The sequence below is a fragment of the Symphodus melops genome (genome assembly GCF_947650265.1).
Source record: "Symphodus melops genome assembly, chromosome: 18".
NCBI lineage: Eukaryota > Metazoa > Chordata > Actinopteri > Labriformes > Labridae > Symphodus > Symphodus melops.
The window spans coordinates 16,629,851-16,650,855 of record NC_136708.1 but is presented as its reverse complement, the minus strand read 5'-3'; the positions used below and the strand labels follow the sequence as shown (position 1 = coordinate 16,650,855).

At 41.1% G+C, this 21,005-nt stretch overlaps 1 protein-coding gene across 1 annotated transcript; it reads right to left on the bottom strand.

Annotated features, from left to right (window-relative positions):
• Nucleotides 1–7,286: 7,286 nt before the first annotated feature.
• On the bottom strand, nucleotides 7,287–20,994 carry LOC306839844 (TBC1 domain family member 20). Its single transcript, XM_079368769.1, has 10 exons — nucleotides 20,709–20,994; nucleotides 19,689–19,743; nucleotides 18,325–18,455; nucleotides 18,133–18,213; nucleotides 17,377–17,563; nucleotides 17,150–17,251; nucleotides 15,354–15,495; nucleotides 14,423–14,607; nucleotides 13,647–13,756; nucleotides 7,287–12,092 (listed from the first exon to the last, which is right to left on the bottom strand). The coding sequence occupies exons 1-10, from the start codon at nucleotides 20,776–20,778 to the stop codon at nucleotides 11,926–11,928; spliced, it is 1,230 nt and encodes a 409-aa protein (XP_079224895.1). The 5' UTR covers nucleotides 20,779–20,994; the 3' UTR covers nucleotides 7,287–11,925.
• Between the last annotated feature and the right edge of the window lie 11 nt (nucleotides 20,995–21,005).

The window sequence follows — 21,005 nt, the reverse complement described above, 5'->3', positions numbered from 1 at the left end:
TAGTAAAATGATAACAAGTCACTGCTTTTCTTGGGATGAAGGAATGCCTCGAACATTTCTCTTTAGTGTCCGGTCCGCCTGCTTGTAAAAACAGAGATTTTTGACAGATTTGATCCCCTCTCGAGGTGCTTCAGTGTCATGTTATCCTCGGCCATCTCTCCTCTGTTGTGTTGACAGAGCTCACACCGATATCTGGGGCTTTAAATCTCTCAGAGCAGTAGAGTTTTTCTTAAAGCACCATGGTGTCATGCTGCTACACGGCCAGTGTAACATAACTACTGAACCACGAGATTAGATTGGGAGCCAGGCATCTCCACTCGCCCTAAAAAAAACCCACATTATTTGTTTTGCTGTCTAGCTGGATGTGGTTTATAAAGGAGAGAAAGTCTTTGAAGCACTGAAGCACCCGCAGGCTTTTCCAGGCTGTATATAAAAGGACAACAACCCTTTGCTTGTTCTCCAGAAGCAGCGAATAACTTGGAGCTCACAGACTTGACGCGTCTCCTCTTTATGCCTCTTCTGATGAATGAATTTTAAGAGTTTAGGAATCCAATGTCCTGAAGTGCTCTGTGGTCAGTCATTTGATGTGTAACAGAGTGTGGACCTTATAAAAAAAAAAGTTTAGGAGGTAAATCACAGCACTCGTTTTTATGCTGGTGTTAAAAGTGTAATTTCTTTACCTCTTTAAAACTCTTTTTGTGCTAACGAAGCAGCACTGATCACTCAGTGTAATCTCTATTTACAGATTCTACATAAAGATGTCGACTCTTAAGCAATTCTGCCCTGTGATGGCTCTATTGGCTGTCTCTGTCAGAGACAATAGACGAGGTTTCTATCTCTTTTTTTTTTGTGGTTTTGACATCAGACAAAACAATGAGACAGAACAAAGAGAGAGAACAAAAAAAAAAAGTTTAATATGTGCTTCACAGTTTTTTTCACAACAGTTTTTTTTTCCAGGCACACATTCGCAACACAATCGAAATAGCTCCACAACCAGCTAGTGGAGAACGACCAATTTATAGAAATGTCTTTGGACTGTGGGAAGAAGTCAGTCGCCGGAGAGAACCCACACATACATCGGGAGAATATGCAAACTCCACATAAAAAGGCCTCTGTCCCTCAGGATTTGAACTATAACCGTCTTGCTGTGATAGACAGTGGAACCACTGCACCGCCATTCAGCCCATCATTTTATACTGTTAAAAAAGAACGAAAAAGGCTAAAACTGAAAGGATTCTGAAACCAAAGCTGGTTGATCGTTGTGATTTTTTTTTAAACCGACTGAAGTAACTGACCAAAGCTTCCCTTTTGAGTTATCAGTTATTATTATCATTATCATACATAATCATTATAATTAGAGTGGTTCATAATTAAGATCCCGGTTATATAATAAACATTTCTTAATGATCCTCAGGCTGAACAAAAGGTTAAACAAGAAAATGACGAAGAAACGTGCATCAAGTAAATCCATCTTGTATGTAAAGAAGCTGCGACAGGACTGCTTCCATCTATGTTCTTTTTCCAAGACACACACACACACACACACACACACACACACACACACACACACACACACACACACACACACACACACACACACACACACACACACACACACACACACGCTCCTCAACAATGACAGTTGCATTAGAATGAACGAGAATCTCCAAACCAATCACTTTACAGCTTTATGGATCATCTGTCAGCTCAGCCATTAGACTGCCAACTTCTTGACATTTACCAACAAATTCATATTTCTCCCACACACCCACACTTAAGAACACACAAACACACACATACACAAATAAGAGTATGCACACTTTGTCACCCTGTTGGTCCTAAATGTGGTAGAAGCACATCCACAAACACCCGCACAGACACACACTTAACGCTTGTTGACATTTGCCAGCGCTCCACATTTTTCTGCCAGCCGTTTTCCAAATGAAGGACATGAGATAGATCCCTGTGACTTAAGACAGATTGATCCGTTCCCGCCATCAAACTTGTTCACAGCCGCCAACGATGTGCTTCGCCGCACCGTGCGCGCACATGACACAGACAGATCCAATTCGAGCGTAAAATTTACTTGCGCTCTCTTGTTAGCCTCTTCTCTGCAGTGTGTACATGTGTGTGTGTGAATTATATTATGGGAGGATGATATAATGGATGAAGGCTGAGCGGGCCAAAACCACTGACAGCAAGTTTGAAAGATTAACAAGACATCACAACTAAGTTATGACACATCTTAAATTAGTGAGCGGAGAAAAGGGAAAAAAAACCTTGAACCAAATGCCAAACTGTCAGCAAAGATCAGCTGCTGTGAAACACCAAGAAACCAGTTTGGACCAAACTTTTACAATCAACTCTCAAGCTTGAGATTGAGACTCTTTTGAAAGCTTATTCTTCTTCCTTGGTCTCAAACTGTGGCCCATGGCTTTATAGTCATTCTCTTTGTCATCCTCTTTATCTTCCTCTTCATCAGTGTATTTGTAACACAGTATTTTCTGGGGGGTTTTCTGCTGATTTAAAGCACTTAAATCTTAATCCAAACAGAGCTCCATTGTTGTCCATACTGTTGACATACCATCAATGATCTATAACCTGCACTCAAGACTCATACAGTAGATCATATCAGGAGCAGGAGTTAATTAGTGCCTTGCTCAAGGGAATGTCGGCAGTGTCGAGTAATTGAAATGGCATCTTTCCAACTACCAGGCCAATTATCAGACTTGATCCCAACCCTGACTTGAAACAGTTGACAGGCCAGACAGGTTCCTATCAGGATTTTAAGTGAGGAATCAAACTTTTAAACACTCAGCATGTGTTAGTGTCCTAAATATTATACTTAAAGCCCTCCCAACAGTTTAAAGTTTCTCAAGAAACCGGTCATTGCGAGACGTAGAATTATAAAGAGAAATGATCCAAAACCGTCTACAAGAACAGACGGAAACTAAAAAAACTCGAGCACCAAGTCAACTGCTGTAAAACTTGAGGATAGTTTTGGCAAGTTGTAAAAACTGGGAGAAAAAGATCCCTACTATCAGACCTTCTGAAAGGATCATTTTATCATTTGGCTGATGTATAAACTGAAGCAAGTCCTTGAACCAAGAAAGCTTAAGATTTGTTAACCTCAACGGGGCTCTTTGTAATTTCTCTGGTGTCCATGGAAACAGAGGTGGGGTCAGCAGAGGTTGGGACCGCCGAGGCCTGAGGACCGAGAGGACAAGAGGTCATGTGTGAAAGTCATCGGGGGTTAGTCCCAAGCGTCCACACAGATGAACAGACACACGTCATACCCAACACACAGTAATAAGTATTTGGTATTAATAGAGCTGTATGGACCAGGACCGCTTTAAGCTAATGAGGCCCCGGGGTTATTAGAGATTCACAGTTATATGACACTCTCTGTAACACAGCACAGAGAGAAACCAAGTTTAAAAACTTCAGTTTGCATATTCACGTCTACTGGATACCATGAACATGTTTATTTCTGTTTTTATTTAAGACTTACTCTTGTATTGACGCTGGTTCAAGGACCGCTGAGGTTCCCTTCAGCAAGGCACCAAACCCCCAACCGATCTGGTGTTCTCCCAGTGTGTAGCAGCCCCACTCTGACAGCTCTCCACTAATACATGTTTGACTTCCTTGGCATCTTTTTGACCTTTCGCTCAGCGTCTAAAAGCATTGGATCATACATCTGGTTCCCAGCAGTTCAAGGCAACATGCAATGATGGTCTCTTTGCAATATTCACAAACAGAGACATTAAGTCTAAGAGCATGTAAAGCCACCTTCACACGCTCTGTGTTTCCACCGCTGCATGTTCTCACTCACACACATACACACACACACACACACAAATACTGTACAAGGTTGGAGCTGTAGTCAAATCAACATGCAGGGACATGCTGCACGTGTGTAGCCTGTAAAGCACTCTGGGACATGTTCTGTGATCCATGACGGAGTGAAGGGCTGATGGGAGGGAAGGAGAGAGCAGAAAAAAAGAGCTGTAGACAAAGACAGTTTGTGTGCAGTGAACATGTGTGTGTGTGTGTGTGTGTGTGTGTTGCTGTACCACCGCACAAGGCTTTAAAGTCATTGTGATTGATGCAGCTTCAGTGTAAATTAAATTTGATGTGGTCAAAAAGTCTATCAGTGAGCTGCCACTCTTTGATTTGAAGAATGAAGGCTCAGCACTCGATCAGGTCCAAAGTGGAGAAAAATAAAGAACAACTGAGACTTTCGTTTGGGTGTTTTTTTCTTGCTGAATAAGTAGCAAAACCACAAAACAAGCACATTTTGCTTTAGCCCTTTATTTAAGTCTCCCCTAACATTTTACAGGTTTGTTTAACTCTAAGACAATGTCCCCGACATGACCCTCGTCTGACGGTGGACTGACTGGCACTGAAGCAAGAAACAAACTTAAGGGGGAGCAAGATAAAGTCTGATCAGTTCGCCAATATCACAGAATCAGAGAGAGAGAGAGAGAGAGAGAGAGAGAGACAGAGAGAGAGAGAGAGAGAGAGAGAGAGAGAGAGAGAGAGAGAGAGAGAGAGAGAGGGTTAGGGTAGAGAGAGAGACAGAGGGGGAGAGAGAGATGTCCTCAGAAGACAGTTGTAGTAGAGAAATGTAGGGCTTGTTGTGTGATGTTCTAAAAATACTGACTTGGGTTTCATAACCTTGAGAGATGGAGCTTAACTGATGGACATTCACGTTTCTTTTGTGCATTATTAAGCCTGAAGTCACATAAACTTTCTTGAAAAAAAAACCCAAAAAATTAACAACTTGGTCACTAATGTGAACGCTGTTAATAAATTGTAAACTGGTAATTCTGATAAATCTGAAGACATGGTTGTAATTTGAGCATACATCTTCAGAAAAGGTCAAAAAAAGATGAACATTCAAGCCTATTTTTCTTGCTGAGCGAGAAGGGATACTAAAATGACAAACTCCAGTTAATCAGGAGCTGACTTTACTCCATACTGTGATGATCTGAAATGTCATTTTTCTCAAGTTAATAACCATTAATTTTCATGCATTTTCAAGACATCATCATGTAACTTATTAATTAAAGGATTGGCATACTGCCAAAGTTTAAAACCACAATAACACAATCATCTCAATAAATAAACACACGCACACACACACACACACACACACACACACACACACACACACACACACACACACACACACACACACATTGACCAAGTCCAATGAATGAATTTAAATAAAGATCATTTTGTTACTGCTCAGTGGTGAAAGTGGAGGTGTTGCTGCTGCTGTGCCTGTTGTTAGTGGCACTAAGCGTGTGAGTGCAGGCAAGTGTCTGTGTGTGTGTGTCTGTGTGTATGTGAGTGTGTCACAAGGGAAAAAAAACACATCAGACAGACCCCTGGAGCAGCTGTTGTCCCCAGTGTGTCCAATGTTTCACGCATACATTGCAACACACACACACACACACACACACACACATGCAAGAAAACACTTTTTTTGGGGGGTTTTTTGGCTTAAGTTGTGTGACTTAAAAGCCAAAGAACACGCATCTGATTTTTTAACCAGCACACACACACACACACATGAACACAAACATACATCATACACCAGAATCAACGGTTTTGTTTAATAACAGCAGAGGATCAGGCGAAAAAGTCTTCAGCTTTCTTTAAGGTGAAGGCCTTAGGTTGGTTTAGAGAAACACGTGTACCAAGTTGTGTGTGTGCTGAGACGTCTTGGTCATCAATTAGTGTTTAAATAAGATCCATCACACTTTTTGAAAGCTGTTGTGTATCCCTCACTCACCTCCACTACAGCTCATTAGAAATCCTTTGGGGGTCTGCGATTTAATATGTGTATTTTTAAGGACCTCAGCTACATCTGTTGCCTTGAATCTGACCACCACATGTCCTACATTATAAATCGTATCCTTTTCTTATCCCTTGCTACTCTTTAACCCTTTCCTTTCTGCCTCACCTCACATCCCGGCTTTGTGCTCTGTCGTGTCCCTGGGGGTCAGACGGACAGATGCGCAGCCCTGTCCTGCCCACACATGCACATCCAAAAAAAAATCCTCTCTGACCCCCTTTATTCAAGGAGGCCAGTCTAAGTATGTGTATGAAAAGACAACAGCTGTACAGAACAGAGAGACACACAGGAAGAAAGAGAGATCAATGTGTTGTTTAAAGCTGAAAAGTCACTAAAACAGCAGCTGGATATTCATAAAACACAGGATGCATTATGTATTGCTGAAACTAGCTAAATACTCACCGTTGATTAATCTTTCAATGCTTTTGAAATTGGCCGGCATAATATAATGTATACACCTGGGAAATAGAGGAATTTGCAAGTTCATGTTTTAATTTCTCTGGCAGGTTACACTCTCTGCAGACTAATTTCAATGCGACCTGATCCTGCAGGCCGATCACAACTACTCATCAAACAAACGTGTAAACAGTACTGGAATGTAAAGAGAAGTGCTATTAACCATTTTGTAATCAAAAAAAGATGGCTGCTTGGGTTGTCGGCGATTGGTGCGCGAGCCCCATGTGCACAGGCTATATAGTTCTCCAGGCGGTCAACCCAGGTTCAAATCTAACCTGAGGCTTCTTTCCCGCATGCTGTTCTTCTCTCTCTCTCTCCATGAACACTGTCCTGTCTCTCCAATAAAAGGCCCGAAAAAGCCCAAAATTAAATACTTTAAAAAAAGATGGCTGCCATATATGTGGTATAATTTGCTTCTGCTTCAGTATTTAATACAAAGGACGTCACTTAACAGGTTACTGTTGTCATATTGATGACGCCTGCTAAGCGAACTTGGTGAACTTGAGCCATTTCAGTTGCAGATTTGACCCATCTCATTGTGGAGCTGTGATGGTTGTGGGATTTACGTTCTTGCACTTCCCGACCATGCTCCTTGAACATCAACGCAGCTGACTGGGAGGTCTGAGGTACCACTTCTTTGTGCATCAGGGACTTTACTCTATGTGGAAATGTCTGGGGAATGACTGCACAATTTCATGTCATGTTTATATTTGTTTTGTTCAACAACTTAATCTGTAACAAAATATTACTGTAGGTAGACAATCATAGTGGACAAAGAGCAAACATTGATCAGAAGCCACAGCAAGTTAATTTATGCAGTGATTAGCTTAAAAAATTATCAATCATTACATAAACTGTAAATGTTATGACATTAGACATTAAACTTTAAAAGGCATAACTGTGTGGTGTGGACTACGGACTTGCAGAAAAGTAAGTAAAGGACAAATTCAAAAGAATGAAACGGAAGGGGATTTGTTCATCATTTATTCTGTTTTCCTTCAAACACACAGAAACTTCTTCTTCTGTTGATGATAAAACCGTTTTACAAGTACAAGGTGCAAAGAACCTGATATGTTCAAGAGTACCGTTTGTACCAAAGGTTAAGTAACCATTATGGGAAATGTGCACACATACATTAAGGGCTTATTTCATTATCTGTAGAAGCATTTGGTGTGATTTGATTCTCTCTGGATTTTTTTTCAGACCTGAGGGGAGGCCAGAGCGGTCATGGGAGGCTCAACACGAGCTCTGTGGGAGTTCAGCTTCAGGCTCCTCATCACACAACAGTGAACTCATAATTTGGGATGAAATATGAGTTATTTTGATGTACATAAAAAGTGTTTGTTTTTCTGGGTTGTATGTTTTTTTTGGGGTTATTTAAATCAACCGAACGAGTGGCTGTCAAATGAGATTTACGCTACTGTCAGGTTACATCATCTTCAACTGAAAAATCTGCTTTTAAAATCACTCAAACATATTTCTCTATTTTTCCCAGTCTTTTTTTTTCTTGTGTTATTTTGCTCTCAATCGTTTAGTGTTCCTTTAAAAGTAGAACAGTTTGTGTTTATTTGTCTATAGATGCAATATGAGTGTCATAATTAACAAACACTGATTAGAGCTCCTCAAATTCAAAAACTTATCAGAATTAAACATCCATGGCATTTAATTCTTTTGTTTGGCAAACAGATTTAACAAGATGGATAATAGGTGGAGTGAAAAGAGCTCAACAGTCTGTGGACTAAATTAAAAAAGGAAGACGGGAAAGATAATAAAATTGAAGCATTGATCACATTTGATGGATTCAAAGTAACTTTAATCAAAAGTCATCCGTTACACTGGCTAGAAATTAAATAATGAAGCTCATTTTGTTCATGTTTTCTTCAAGTTTGGACCAGAGGTTAACATCTCAAACATCCATCTTCTCATTCTAACATCTTGATTGTTTTTATTGAAAGCCCCGATCATGCTTCGATTGTTTTTCATCAGAGGTCTCTGGCAGACTGAGAGCAGTGCAGGTGTTGCTGAAGGTGTTCGAGTGTGAATGTGAGAAAAAAAGATGAGGAGAAATTGTCTTCAGCACGCCATGAGCCACGGGCAGAAATTAAATCCTCATTATGATCTGGCACCAACCAACGCTCTTTTTCTCTATGAGTGTGAGTGTGAGTGTACGTGTGTGTGTGTGTGTCTGTGTGTGTGTGTGTGTGTGTGTGTGTGTGTGTGTGTGTGTCTACCTGGCATTAATTATACAACAATGAAGTAGCATATTGAGTTTTGGTAGGAGATCACAGACCCTTTTCAAAAGCTTTCTAACTTGCATATTTATGTCCTATAGGCAGCCACACAAGTGAAAGCAACACATTAAATGCAAATGCCACTTTTGGTCAATAACAGAACATTTTTTAAAGCATAAATTTCTACGTGCAACTATGTGCAATCACTGTCAAATTAAAGCTGTTGCATCAACAAAATTAAACTGGCTGTTGCATGATGTGTTGGGTAGTAACAGCAGGATAAATGTCAGCGTACATCAATGTCAGCCATGCACCACGTGGCAGCAGACTTTGCCTATAAATGTCCTTTGATTTTCATTATCTTTATCTATACTGTCAGACCGCACATGAGGCAAAGCGTGTAACAAAATAGTTAACATAACATTCGACAAAATGGGAGAAAAAATAAGCTTGTAAATTACTTTTTTTAAATGAAAGTAAAATGATTCATTGTTCCACTTCATACGTATAATAGTTACTTCCTGTAGTCTCTGCTGGTTGCCTGTCTGTAACTGTACCAGCTAAGAAAAGCCCACCTCATACTCTCCACAGAATACCACCCACTGTTTCTTAGTGAGGGTTAAAGGTGCTATTTGTTGTTTTTGTTACAATCAAACAGAGTCAAGTTTTTCCCTTTTTCTTTTCTTAAGCCTAAATTAAGCTAAGCCATGCTGAGCTAAGTTAAGGCTGTTATTTAGCATACACAAAGTGAGAGTGCTATATATTAACTCAACACTGCAAATAAAAAAAGTAGTGTATTGATGTCTAACTGCTCCTGTTTTAAGATTAAAAAATAAAAACACCAGTCCAATGATAACTACCAACCACAGAAATACACATTTCCTGGAACTCATTTTCATTTTAAATACACATTCATACCGAACAATTACAGGTTCAAACATCGCAAATATTTCTCATTCGCATAAATGGCCAACCAGATTGTTGCTCTTGAAATAACTATACGTACACTCCTCCTGATGGTTGTTGGAAGCTGACTAAAGTGAGCATTTTCAAACGTCCTCTGTCACAAATATACAGAGAATATCACATAATAGGCAAGCGTGGAAATGTGAGGCGGCACACGATGGCAAGAAAAACAGCAAAAGGCTTCTTCAAACATTCACAGCAGCTGACTGGATGTCTGAATGCTAACTGGCTAGCAGGACAGCTAATTACCTGAGCTACACGCCTTTGATACGTTTATTGATTGTCTAATAACGTGACTGATTAACACCAGCGTAAACTACAGAACTGGTTACCCTCTGAGATATCCTCTTCACTATCTTCTTATGGATCTTTATGGATTTACTGGTTGCAATGATTACTCAGCTCTGCTTTCTTCAAAGGCTCGAGAAAATGACTCAGCATTTGTCCAACACATTTTTCACTCAGCTGTTGAACACAACCAAATCATGTGCTAACACACGTCTAAAAATCAATAGTGTATACTTCACATTCAGCTGAGCACAGATGTGACACACTCACTGTACTGTAAATCTGATGACAGGGGAGAGGAGCGTTGTGACTCCAGTGAAGTTGTGTTTACAGATGCAGCAGCTTGGCTCCAGCAGTGCAAGCTGATAAATGTTTCACAATATGAGGCAACAACTAGAGCATGCATCACTGTTTGGAGAAGCCCACGTGCTCCATACATATGCATGGGCCTCAGGTGGAAACGGTCTGTAACATTAATATTCAGGTTAAAGAAATTAAGTTTTACATTGTGTGCTGCCTGTTTACAGAGGATGCCGGGAGTAAACTTTTAATATAAGCAAAGGTTCAAAAGACAACCTCCGATATTTGTTAAAATAATACGTCCAAATGTTCCTAAAGTGGAGCCCTAACATCTTTTTTATTGGTCTATCATGGAAAATACTACAGAGAAATAAGATGCGAAAGAAAAGCCCAGTACATGGACTGTAGTTCTGTTGACAGCAGTTCAGGGTGGGTGATGGCGCAAACCTACTAAATATTTTAAAAATATAAAAAGTACTGGTGTCTTCCATTCAGCAGTGGTGGGCCGATGACGTTCGCAAATAAATGTGTTCTGGAAAAATAACATTTCAAAACATGTTTTTCAAAGACTGTTGCTAATTGTATCTTATAAGACAGCCGCTGTTTGCATCGAGTGCTGCGTTTTGTTCACATTTCGAAGCAGCAACAGCTTGCTCTGTCTGTGTGTGAAACCTGTAGTGTAAATGTAGCAGGCTGACAACCAATAGGGAAGCAATTAATTCCAGTGTGTTTCAGGCAAAATCTGTCCCGCCATCTTTTATTTTTTTCTCTCCCGTTCTCCTTTCTTTCCTCACTACTGGAAGCTTTCAGCAGAGAAATACTCTTTAATAATTTGTATTCATGTGTCATCGCGCTGGCTATGGGCACTTTTGGCTCTCAGATACAGCTGCTGAACCGACAAATGTACTTAAAGCACGTCAACAAAAAAGGCAACAAAACTAGCACGACAGGCTAAAAGTGAGAGATCAGCAAAATAATCAGCTTACAGGAAACACAAGAAGACACCGTGTTAACTTGAGAGCAACTGCCTAAAAAAAAGCAAGATGTGTTAATGTTTCTCATGTGTGGAAAGATTTTGGTTTTACACATCTCTGTCGGTCACAACACATCTTTGTTTAATGGATCTTTTTTACACTTCTTAGTTCTTTTGTTTGAATTTGTGGTTTCTTTGCATCTCTATAGAAAATTTCTTCATTTTTTGTCACCTTCTTTGTCTCTTTAGGATTGCTTTTTGGTCATTTTGCATCCCTTTGAGGTTAGTTTGTGTATTTTTTGTTTTCTTGGATTTCTTTGAAGCCATTGTGTGGCAAAATTGCGATCTCTGCGTCCCCAAGCTGATGTTTGGAACTTTCTTGTTGATGTTCTGTTTTGTTCTTTTTTTTTTTTTTTTTTTTTTTACCAACTCTGAGGTTTTTTATTGTTGCCATTTTCTGACTTCTTTTGGTCTTTGGAACGCCCTCAGGAGAGGGACAGTTAATCAAACAACGGTTGGCCTGTTACGTTATCCATCCATGCTTGATATGCGGTTTGGGACACTTGTTCAGATACATACAACACACACACACACACACACACACACCCTGAGGCTGACTGGTAGTTAACATATGTTCACCGTGGTTGAGTAGCAACAACCTGTTTGGCACAGAGATAACTGACCTCCTGGATTCCTCCGACATGTCCTCTTAGCAGTAGAGCCTTCAACAAGTCACTTCAAGTCTTTGTTTGTTCATTGTTTGTCATCTGAAGAGCAGATAGCAGATCTGTTCCTGCTGTCACCGTGCGTCAGTGTGTGTCTCAGAGTCTAAATCCCCAACGCCAACGTCAGAACAGTTGTAGTAACACGTCGGGTCCCCAGTCCAAAGCCGTCTGAGCCACAGCAAACACAGCCGCCCCGAGCGTAGCCGACAGTCCCCACACTGCCATCTTCACCATCCTGTTCCCCTTCCCCCACAACTGGCCTCGTTCCCGGGGCAGAGCCGCTTCCAGGCCTGAGTGTCGAGAGGACACGAGCACAGAACAAGAGGGAGGGGGTCAGACGTGAGGAGCGGAGAGACACGAAAGGGTCAAGAGGATTCAAAGTGCAAGAAACTGCGCCAAAGAGGGAGCAAGCTGAAATGTGTTACTGGGATTAAAAACAAAACGGGGTCAAGGGATGTCAAACACATCGGGAGTGGAGACAAGGAAGGGCCGAAACCTTTAACAGACATCAAAAAAACTACTAAACAACAAATCCTCCTTCATGATCTTAAGCAGGGATTTCATTTAAATGAACCTGATTTTAACAAAGGCATAAGCAACATTTACAAATGGCTGCAGCAAACACAACATGCTCGTTGAAAAAGTACCAGAAGGAGAGCGTTTACATTTATTGACAGCCCTGCCAAAAAGGGAGCCACTCACAGAAGTCCAGCCTGTATCCTGTTTTTTTTTAACTTACTGATTTTTGTTTCTAACAATATCGTTTGGATTTATGAGTCAAATCAAAACTCAACAGTTTGATTCGCTTTGTGTTTTTTTTTTCCCATCTTGATGATGTGAGCTGCTGGCGGAGCGGCGAAACAACTTTTCCCTACTTGTTGTGCTTCAGTAACTTTTACACAGACGGCGAGGCACAACAGTCAAGTCATGAAAAAAGGCTGCGGAGCTCGTGATGCATCACAACGACATTTGTGAGAAAAAAGTGCCAAAGTGACTGAAGTTTAATGATTCATGTTTGCTAAAGTTCTAGTGTCAGGAAACGGCCGGCTGACTGGTTTCTACAGACTTTTAGGGCTGAATGTAGAAGAGCTGCCTCACAGTAAACCTCAGACAGTTCATCTGTTACGCAAATCTAAAGGATTATAACTTCCAAAGTCAGCTGGTCAGTTTCTATTCAGAGCTTTTTCAGCGTTTAGACACCAGCTTTGTCTCTCAGGCGTATTGACTCCATCATCATCTGCCAAACTGAAATCAGGAGGTGCCGTAGATCGACCACTTTCCGTAGGTTATGCTTTTCAGTGTGGATGCTGCTAATTGAATTGTGATGAAACTTCAGGGAATGATGTGCATCAATTGTTATATTACACTGTTTGGCCTAAGGGGAACGTTACGGCATATTTCTTTTTTATTGGCAGTTTATCATAGCCAACATGTCAGACGCCGCTGATCAGTTTTTGAAAAAAAAACAAAAAAAAACCTACGGGAACAAGGCATCTCTTTGTTCTGTTCCTGCATATTTAAATGTGCGTTTGATTGGCCTGGAGGGTGTGCTCCATCATGTGTTTACTTGTTAATGATTGGCCCAGGGGTGTGCAGCTCCAGCAGGGGAAGGCATATTTACTATTGCCTTGTTCTGAACAATTTTAAGAGATGAGGATCCATCAAATTAATTTGACGAGCAGATTTGTTCTAACATTGCTATTAAACCTAATGCAACTTGAAAGTGACCCCGTTAAGAATTCAGTTTCACTTCACTCACTGCACGTGTGTGTTACGTGTATGGCCTGTGCGTGCAGAGGCCTTCCTCAGGGTCTGTAATACGACTAGAATATCATTATTTTTACCGTGTCTGGAGGCGGTGGCGCCCTGGGCTTTGGTTAGACGTTGGAGAACAGAGTCGGGCCTTTGGTGGAGAGTCGAGCGCTGAAACGCCTGGAAGGTGCTGATGGACAGACTTGAGGAAAAAGAAGCAGAGAAGGATGGTTAGAGGAGGATGGATGAGAGAGTCAAGTCAAAGGGAAAGAAAAAAAAAAGATGGACTAACTTTGAGTGCAGATCGCTCTGATGGATAAAGACAGCGAGGGGGAAAGTAAGACAATATGAGAGATCTGATAACTCAGCATCTCTGGTATATAGTGAGAAGCTATAGGAGTGATGCATTATGGGACAGAAGTCACTTTCAGGATCACTCAGTCAAGGCCCGGTGTCAGTGATGTCACTTCCTCTCCTGAACAATGACTGTAAGTAACACTGGAGGACACCGGAGAAAGAGTTTGCGGTTGATGGACAGACTTCAGCTACAGAGACAGAGGATGCAGAAGATTTTTTTTTGTTGTTGTACTTTTTGTAATTGAGTCATGTGACAAAACAGAAGCATAGATTTGGAGGAGCAACAGGTCAAGTAACTCCAGCTCCATTCACTTGTGTGTAAAAACAGAGAGGAATCATAGGAGATGTGTCTTTGCAAGCTCCCTTCAACGCTGCACAAGACGCGTAAAATAGAAAAGTAAAAAAAGAGGAGAGCATTTGTAAGTACGATCGGTCACACCATTACTCAACTGTAACAGTCTTCACATTTTTGATGATCTCAAATTTCAAGTTTCAACTGTTGTTCGTTCACCTCTTGCGAGACTGCAGGGCTGCCTTCTTGGCCAGCAGAGATGGAGGGTACTGGTCGAACAGATCCCGGGCCTGGCCAATCAGAAGTTCGTATGGGAGATCCTGAGGGATGCGGGAGAGGAGGTGGTGGACCATGGCCATGTCACACTCTGTCTGCTTCACCTCCTTCTCTCTGTGCAACACAATCTGAAGGAGCAGGAGGAGAAGAGCGCTTTAACCCTGTCGCTGCAAAACACACGTTCGGTTCCACAAAGGGAAACACTGAGCGTCTTCGGTTGGCAGAGGGGAGCGCTCGGCACGGCTGACGGAGAGTTAAACCCCCCCTGCTGTGCGCTGCACTCAGCCTTGGAGGAAACATGAACTACATTCGGCTTTGTTGTTTCACACACTTCAAACAGAACTCTCCCTCTGCCCGGCCCCTTCTCTAACACACACACACTAACACACACACATCTTCAAACGCAAACAGGCAGCATGAACACACTAATTAAGATGCATGAAGCCCATCGTTTTAAAGACCTCTTAATGCTCAAACACCTTTAAAATGATACATGTACACAGACATAATAAATGACACGTTCCATCAGTGTATATTTCTGTGTACTAGAGCACCTAAAGGAGCACATATAAGTGAAGATTGAGGGAGGGGGATGAACAAAAGGACACATTACAAACACCAGTCAGCTGCTTGTACTTTGGTTTCTTAATGCTTTTTATCTCCCCCGTCTCTTTCTCTCCTGCCTCTCTCGTCCGTTCATTAGAAGGTATCTAATTAAGTAGTCGAGCCACCTCACACTACTTTGCTTCGTTGTGTGCGCAAGTATACGAGTCTGCTGCATGCGCCTGTCTATGAGTTCAGGAGGATCAAGATTTCTAAACAATGGCCCCTCCTCTGCTTCATTTCCTGTTTCGCGTCGACGCCGCGTTCTCACCGTGGCAGCGAGGTAGATGGGCATCAGCGGGTGTGAGGCCAGGAAGAAGTCGTACAGCCTCAGGGTGTGTTTGAACTCTGGCAGCACGTGGCCGTACCAAGTGATGAGCCAGGACAGCGCAAAGATGGTTCCCACCTCGGATCTGAAGAACGGAGAAGAGACGAATGTGTGAAGATGTGAAACAGAGAAAGTAGAAGATTCAAAGATCCTGTGAGTCGTTTTGAGCTGCTTCTGAAACACATCACAACTGCTTCTGTGTTGATATTCTTAAGGCCTGTAACTGCAGCAGCTGGCTAAGTGTCAGAGAGGGTGATTAACTGCTGCTAAAACAGAATTCATTTTTACAGAGATTTTCCACGAGCGATTTATTTGACAGTTAAGAATGCAGGAGGAGATTTCTGGTTTTTACAAAAGAAAAAAGAAAAACTTCTCCCACATGAACAAGACAAGATCAACAAAGAATGGTTTTGACTAAAGGGGTCGACACCAAGTGAATGTTTCGTCCAAGTAGATTTAATGATCAAAGACAAACTGAGATTAACAATGACTTCTTTCTTTAAAGGGGCAATCTGTAAAATAACGACTGGATTAAATCAGATGATATCACACATCCATTTGACAAAGCTGAGTGGTAGTTTGCTTCAATTGTCGAACATGTTTCAAAAGTTTGGCTTCATCAAATCATCAAACATGGAGACACGAGGGCTGATGATTTTCTCACAGCCCTATCAAATCTGAAAAGAATTTCTCCTGACTGATCTCAGAGATTTTTATTTACCTTCGCTGTTCAAATCTCTCAATTCTCTTCCCTGTCGGTCTTTGATGTGTGCTGACAGAGATAGGCAGCTATTTTTGTCGGAGTCTCCAGTAAATTGGATACTCCTAAGAGTTTGCTGATAAATATTGGATAGGAACATTCAGGGAGGAAGAAGGATAAGTACAAGAGGAGGAGGGAGACAAGTGAAAAGCCGGTGGGAGTGATGGACGTGGGGGGGAGGGGGGTAAAGACAGGGAGCAAAGGGCAGGGAACATGTCTGATGACAGGGACATAAAAGAGATAAAATGAAGTGAGAGAGATGATACAGAAAGGAGGAAAAAAAAAGTGGAAACAGGAAGAAAAAAAAAAAAAAAAGAGGTGAAGGAAGATAAGGGGAAGCTGAAGAGCTCATAAAAAGACAGAGCCCTCCGGACTGTGAAGTGGGCCGCTGTTTATCTTCGAGTTCAAGGTCTGGATTCCTCTGTTCTGTTTTTTTGTTTTTCTGTGTGGACGGGGGATTTGCAGATGTGGAGGTTTCCAGAACACAAAGTTAAACATGAACAGGCGGTTTCAAAAAAAAAGTTAATCCAACTCTGGCCACACGTGTAAATTTAACTTGCACTGTTTAAAATATACTGCAAAAGCTCATGGGCCATTTTCTAGCTAATTATACATCACAAATAAAGGCAAATGTTTTGCATTCCCTGGTGGGACAGAAAGCCTCTGAAACAGCTGCTGGACCATCTGATACTCCAAAACCTCTTGATGCTTTTCAAACTGAGATCCAACACACAACCAAAGCACTCTACTTCTGTCTTTCGTGTGCTTCTCACAGGTGAAGATCAACACTTTGATGCCCTCTAGTGGTTGTTACACACATCACATTTTGTCCAAAGTCACTCACATTCAACATTTATAAAGAAAAGGGGAAAAGGTGTCATCCAAATTTGGAGTGCATTTCTCTCCAACAGGCAGTTACAGTGCTAAGTGGTGTTTCTGTCTTAAGGGGTGATAAATAAGTAAGTGCAAGTCAATTTACCTAATCATGAAGTCGTGCAGCTCTTTATCCACCTGCTCCAGAATCGGCATCAGGTAGTTTAAAATGTGTTTAGTGCTGTCCATGGTTGGATCCATGAAATCCCTAAAGTCAGACAGAGAAACTTACTAGATTACTGCTTAAAAAAAAAAACTTGGTTCATTTGCTCTATTAAAACCTTAATAGTGAGGAGTTTACACTGATGAAAGTGTTTGAAGAAATGTAAAAACCTGAGATGGAAGTTGGACAGTGTTTCCAGCAGAGCGATGGCCATCCGCTCTCCGACGACCAGCAGCAGAGAGACGGCCACGTCGTGGTAGCCCTGGTAGTAATGGAGCTGAGGGTGTCGTTTTAAGATCTCCAGTATGATGTCGATGAGCTGCTCCTGAAGCACGGCTCTCTCTGTGGCTGGCATACCTGAGGGAGAGTTAAGAATACAACAGGGATTGCTGCTTCTCTCAAACTTTGATAAAAGCCTGACTGGACACGTGGTCAAGAACTTTAAATTAATCCCATTGACGCCCCGTCGCTAAATTAGGATGTCCCTGTTTGCTCTTGTTTTGGAAACTTAATCTTGTTTACATGTAAGCAGGAAAAAAAACTAGGAAAATTCTGTAATTATAATCCTAGAAACTAGATCAACATTTGACATGCAAGTCCTCCCTGAACTCTAATTATTAGTTTTATATTGAACCGGCAAACTAAGTTTGGCTACCAAAAATTACAAACTGCCAAAAATAATACAACATATATACATACACAAGACCCTATTATTAAAACAACTTTCAACAGAAATCCTTCTACATTTATTTTACCTTGAAACTTTTTTTTTTTTTTTTTTTTTAAATCACACTTTGCACTTTAGGCAGCTTGGAAAACAGACGGAAATGAACAAACATTGTGACACGTTTCATTAGAGATGAAACTCAGCCACATATCTGTGTGTAGCTGAAGTGTGCTGCTATCTTAAAAGATAACCCACACACCTTTAGGAAATCGCTTCATGGACCGCCTGACATCCAGGACTACTTGGTTGTAGTCCTTGTGGTTCTCCCTCACATCTCGACCTATAAAAGAAGAGCATATTGACTTTCTAGTTGTAATATATGTTACTGTTAGTTATAGTGTTATGATGAGTACATCAGTCAAGTAAATATCATTATCAATCAAAGACTCACCGGGTTTATGTGGAAGATCGTACACGTTGATATTTAAGAGTTTGGGCCAGACTTTAATCCTCAGTTCATCAGTGAGGAGACCTCCTTTACTGGCTGCTGCTCGCCTCAGGGTCTCGATGTCCACTGGATCCCTGTGAGTTCAACACACAGAACTGGCCATTGTTTGGTGTAATGCACTTCTTTAGAATTTCCTCATTGTATATGAAAAAAACTGTACCAACCAGTCTTATCTATGTCTCCCTTTGGTTACTGATACAGCCCTGACTTGTGGAGGTACTGCGTGTTCTGACCCGTTCCTATCAGCACCAGCTTTAATGTTGTCAGCGACTGAGGTTCAGAAGCTTCAACCAAACAGGCCAGGCTTCACTTCCCATGAGCAAAGATTAACCCTGAACCTGCCGTGCCATCCCCAATTTGGCCTTTGTCAAAGTCGCTCACATCCTCCTCCCCCCTTTTTACTGCTTCAAACACCTCAACTTAGAGGACACAATGTTTCCTTGGTGTCTGACACATCCCTCCCACAGAGAGCGAATAAATAATCAATGAGCTTCACTTTATTTGTATGTGATCATAATGTTATAGGACGTCTGTGTAATTTAACATTACAAGCAATACATCCTGAAAAATGAAAAAAGGATCTAAGCGCTTCTCTGAATTGATGTCGGCATGTAAGTAACTCTTAAGACTTACTTTGGATGGATTTATTTCAAAATATTTTTTCCTTCAAGAAAGTCAAATCCCTTTGATTGGTCAATGTTTAATTCAATCCACATCCGTCTGACACTGTGGCACCATGTGGTGTGTCCACAGGTTTCAATTGAATGCATGGAGAAGACTGTCGTTTTTCTCTTGTGCATTTAAATCCTTCATTTACTAAAATCTGCCTGCCAAATTCAGCATGAGCTTCCCAGGGCCCCCTGTTACTAAAGGCTTCCTGATCCTCGGCAAGCTATTCTTCTGGGCACATGCGAGTAATCTTAGTGTGTGAAATTAGCTTAGCAGAAAATGATGAAGGTCACTGTCTCAGGTTAAACTCATACCATCTAATAGTAGGACAGGGATCCTCAGAGAGGAGGGCAAAACCACTTAGGCAAAAACTCATCCTGCTCCAGCACTAATTAAGGCTTTTGAGATTTCTTTATATATATATATATATATATATATATATACTTTTTTTTTGGGGGGGGGGGCAAAATTTAGGGAAAGCTGTTGACAGATAAGAACGTTTTATTGTGAGGCATAATTAAAAAAATAATTTAAAAAATCCAGGAAGCAAATCTAACTAAACAACTCAAATGAATATGTCCCTGAATGAGTCTGTTTAGGGGACAGAGAAAGAACCTTTCAAAGCACCTTTGTCTCACCTGATCAAAGCCTGATGGATCTCAGCCAACTTCTTTTTCCTGCTACAATCTGCTTCTGTAAAAAAAACAAAAAAAACAAAGAGGGAAAGAGAGGGAGGAGGAAGAGAGAAACAAAATACAGAGTGTGGAAACAAGAGAAAGAAGTGAGCGATAAAAAATGAACGGGGAAAACAGAAAATAAAGAGATGGGATTATGGTTGGGGGACAGAAGGATAGAAAAGATGTGAGATGAGGAAGATGAGAACAAAGGCATGGGAGGAGAGAGGAGATAAGTAGTGGTTAAAAATAGTCAAGTTGATTCCAATACAGAAAAAAAAAACACATCCGAGAGTTTCTTAGATTTCGGAAAAATAATTGACAGAATAATAAAATTAGGACTGTTTTTGTGTCTTTTACATTGTAAGCTTCAGTGTCTTTGTCCAAGTTAACTACCTGACCATGATTAGTCACCACAATGTCATTTACTGCAATGCTGTGATTGGGATCAAGCTTTAAAGTAAGGTCTGAGTTTGAGTGGCTTTAAAGGTTTAAGCCACACAGACAAATGGTGATTAGTGATGACATCATTAAAAGTAGCTTGTTGTTGTTTTTTTTGTCTTTGCATTAAACCACAGCTATCTCTCCATGTCTGCCACGCCAGATGAAAGTTTCCAAGTTGTCTGACAGGCTGCCACGCACGCACCTCCAGCAGATAAGTAGTTTCAGTTTACGTTGAAAAGCAGGGTCAACAAACAGACAGCTGAGGGTTAAACACGGGTTAGAAACACTGTGGACTATTACTCGTGATTCGTGTTTTCTGCTTAACTTTGTGTCAGCTGGCTGCAGCAGGATAATAGTATTAAGTTCAATGGAATTTCGCCACGTTCACTGTCTATCTGATGTCAAAATCCACACAAAAACACATATTAAAACTGGATTAAGAGTAATGATAAGCTTTAGCTTTGGCTTGCCTACATTTATTTGGAGTGTATGTTTGTAACACACTACCTGGACTGACAGGTATCTTGTTGGTTGACTTACCTCTTGAGACAGATCCATTCCCATTTACAGCAACTCCTGCTTTTTGTTTCTTGCCCTTGTGCCTTTTCATTCCCTTTAAAAACCGACAACCGAATCACAGACTTTGTTTGGTGACATAGGTAGGCGGTAAGATATATATAAAAAATGTCTCTATATGTGTAAAAATATTGATAATATTTGGCTAAATGTAGGGTACTTCTCTCAACAGCTGTCCCAGAGACAGTCAACCTAACTGTACATGGCGTCGTTTGGCTGCAATTGGCCAGAAATGACACGTGACGAATTGCACAAAACCGA

Excerpts from the sequence above, each read along its gene's own strand:
- LOC306839844 (XM_079368769.1), bottom strand. The coding sequence starts at position 20,778 with ATGAAAAGGCACAAGGGCAAGAAACAAAAAGCAGGAGTTGCTGTAAAT. Across the intron at positions 18,214-18,324 it reads CGATCTTCCACATAAACCCG|GTCGAGATGTGAGGGAGAAC; the intron begins GTGAGTCTTTGA and ends CTTCTTTTATAG. Across the intron at positions 17,564-18,132 it reads CATGAAGCGATTTCCTAAAG|GTATGCCAGCCACAGAGAGA; the intron begins GTGTGTGGGTTA and ends ACTCTCCCTCAG.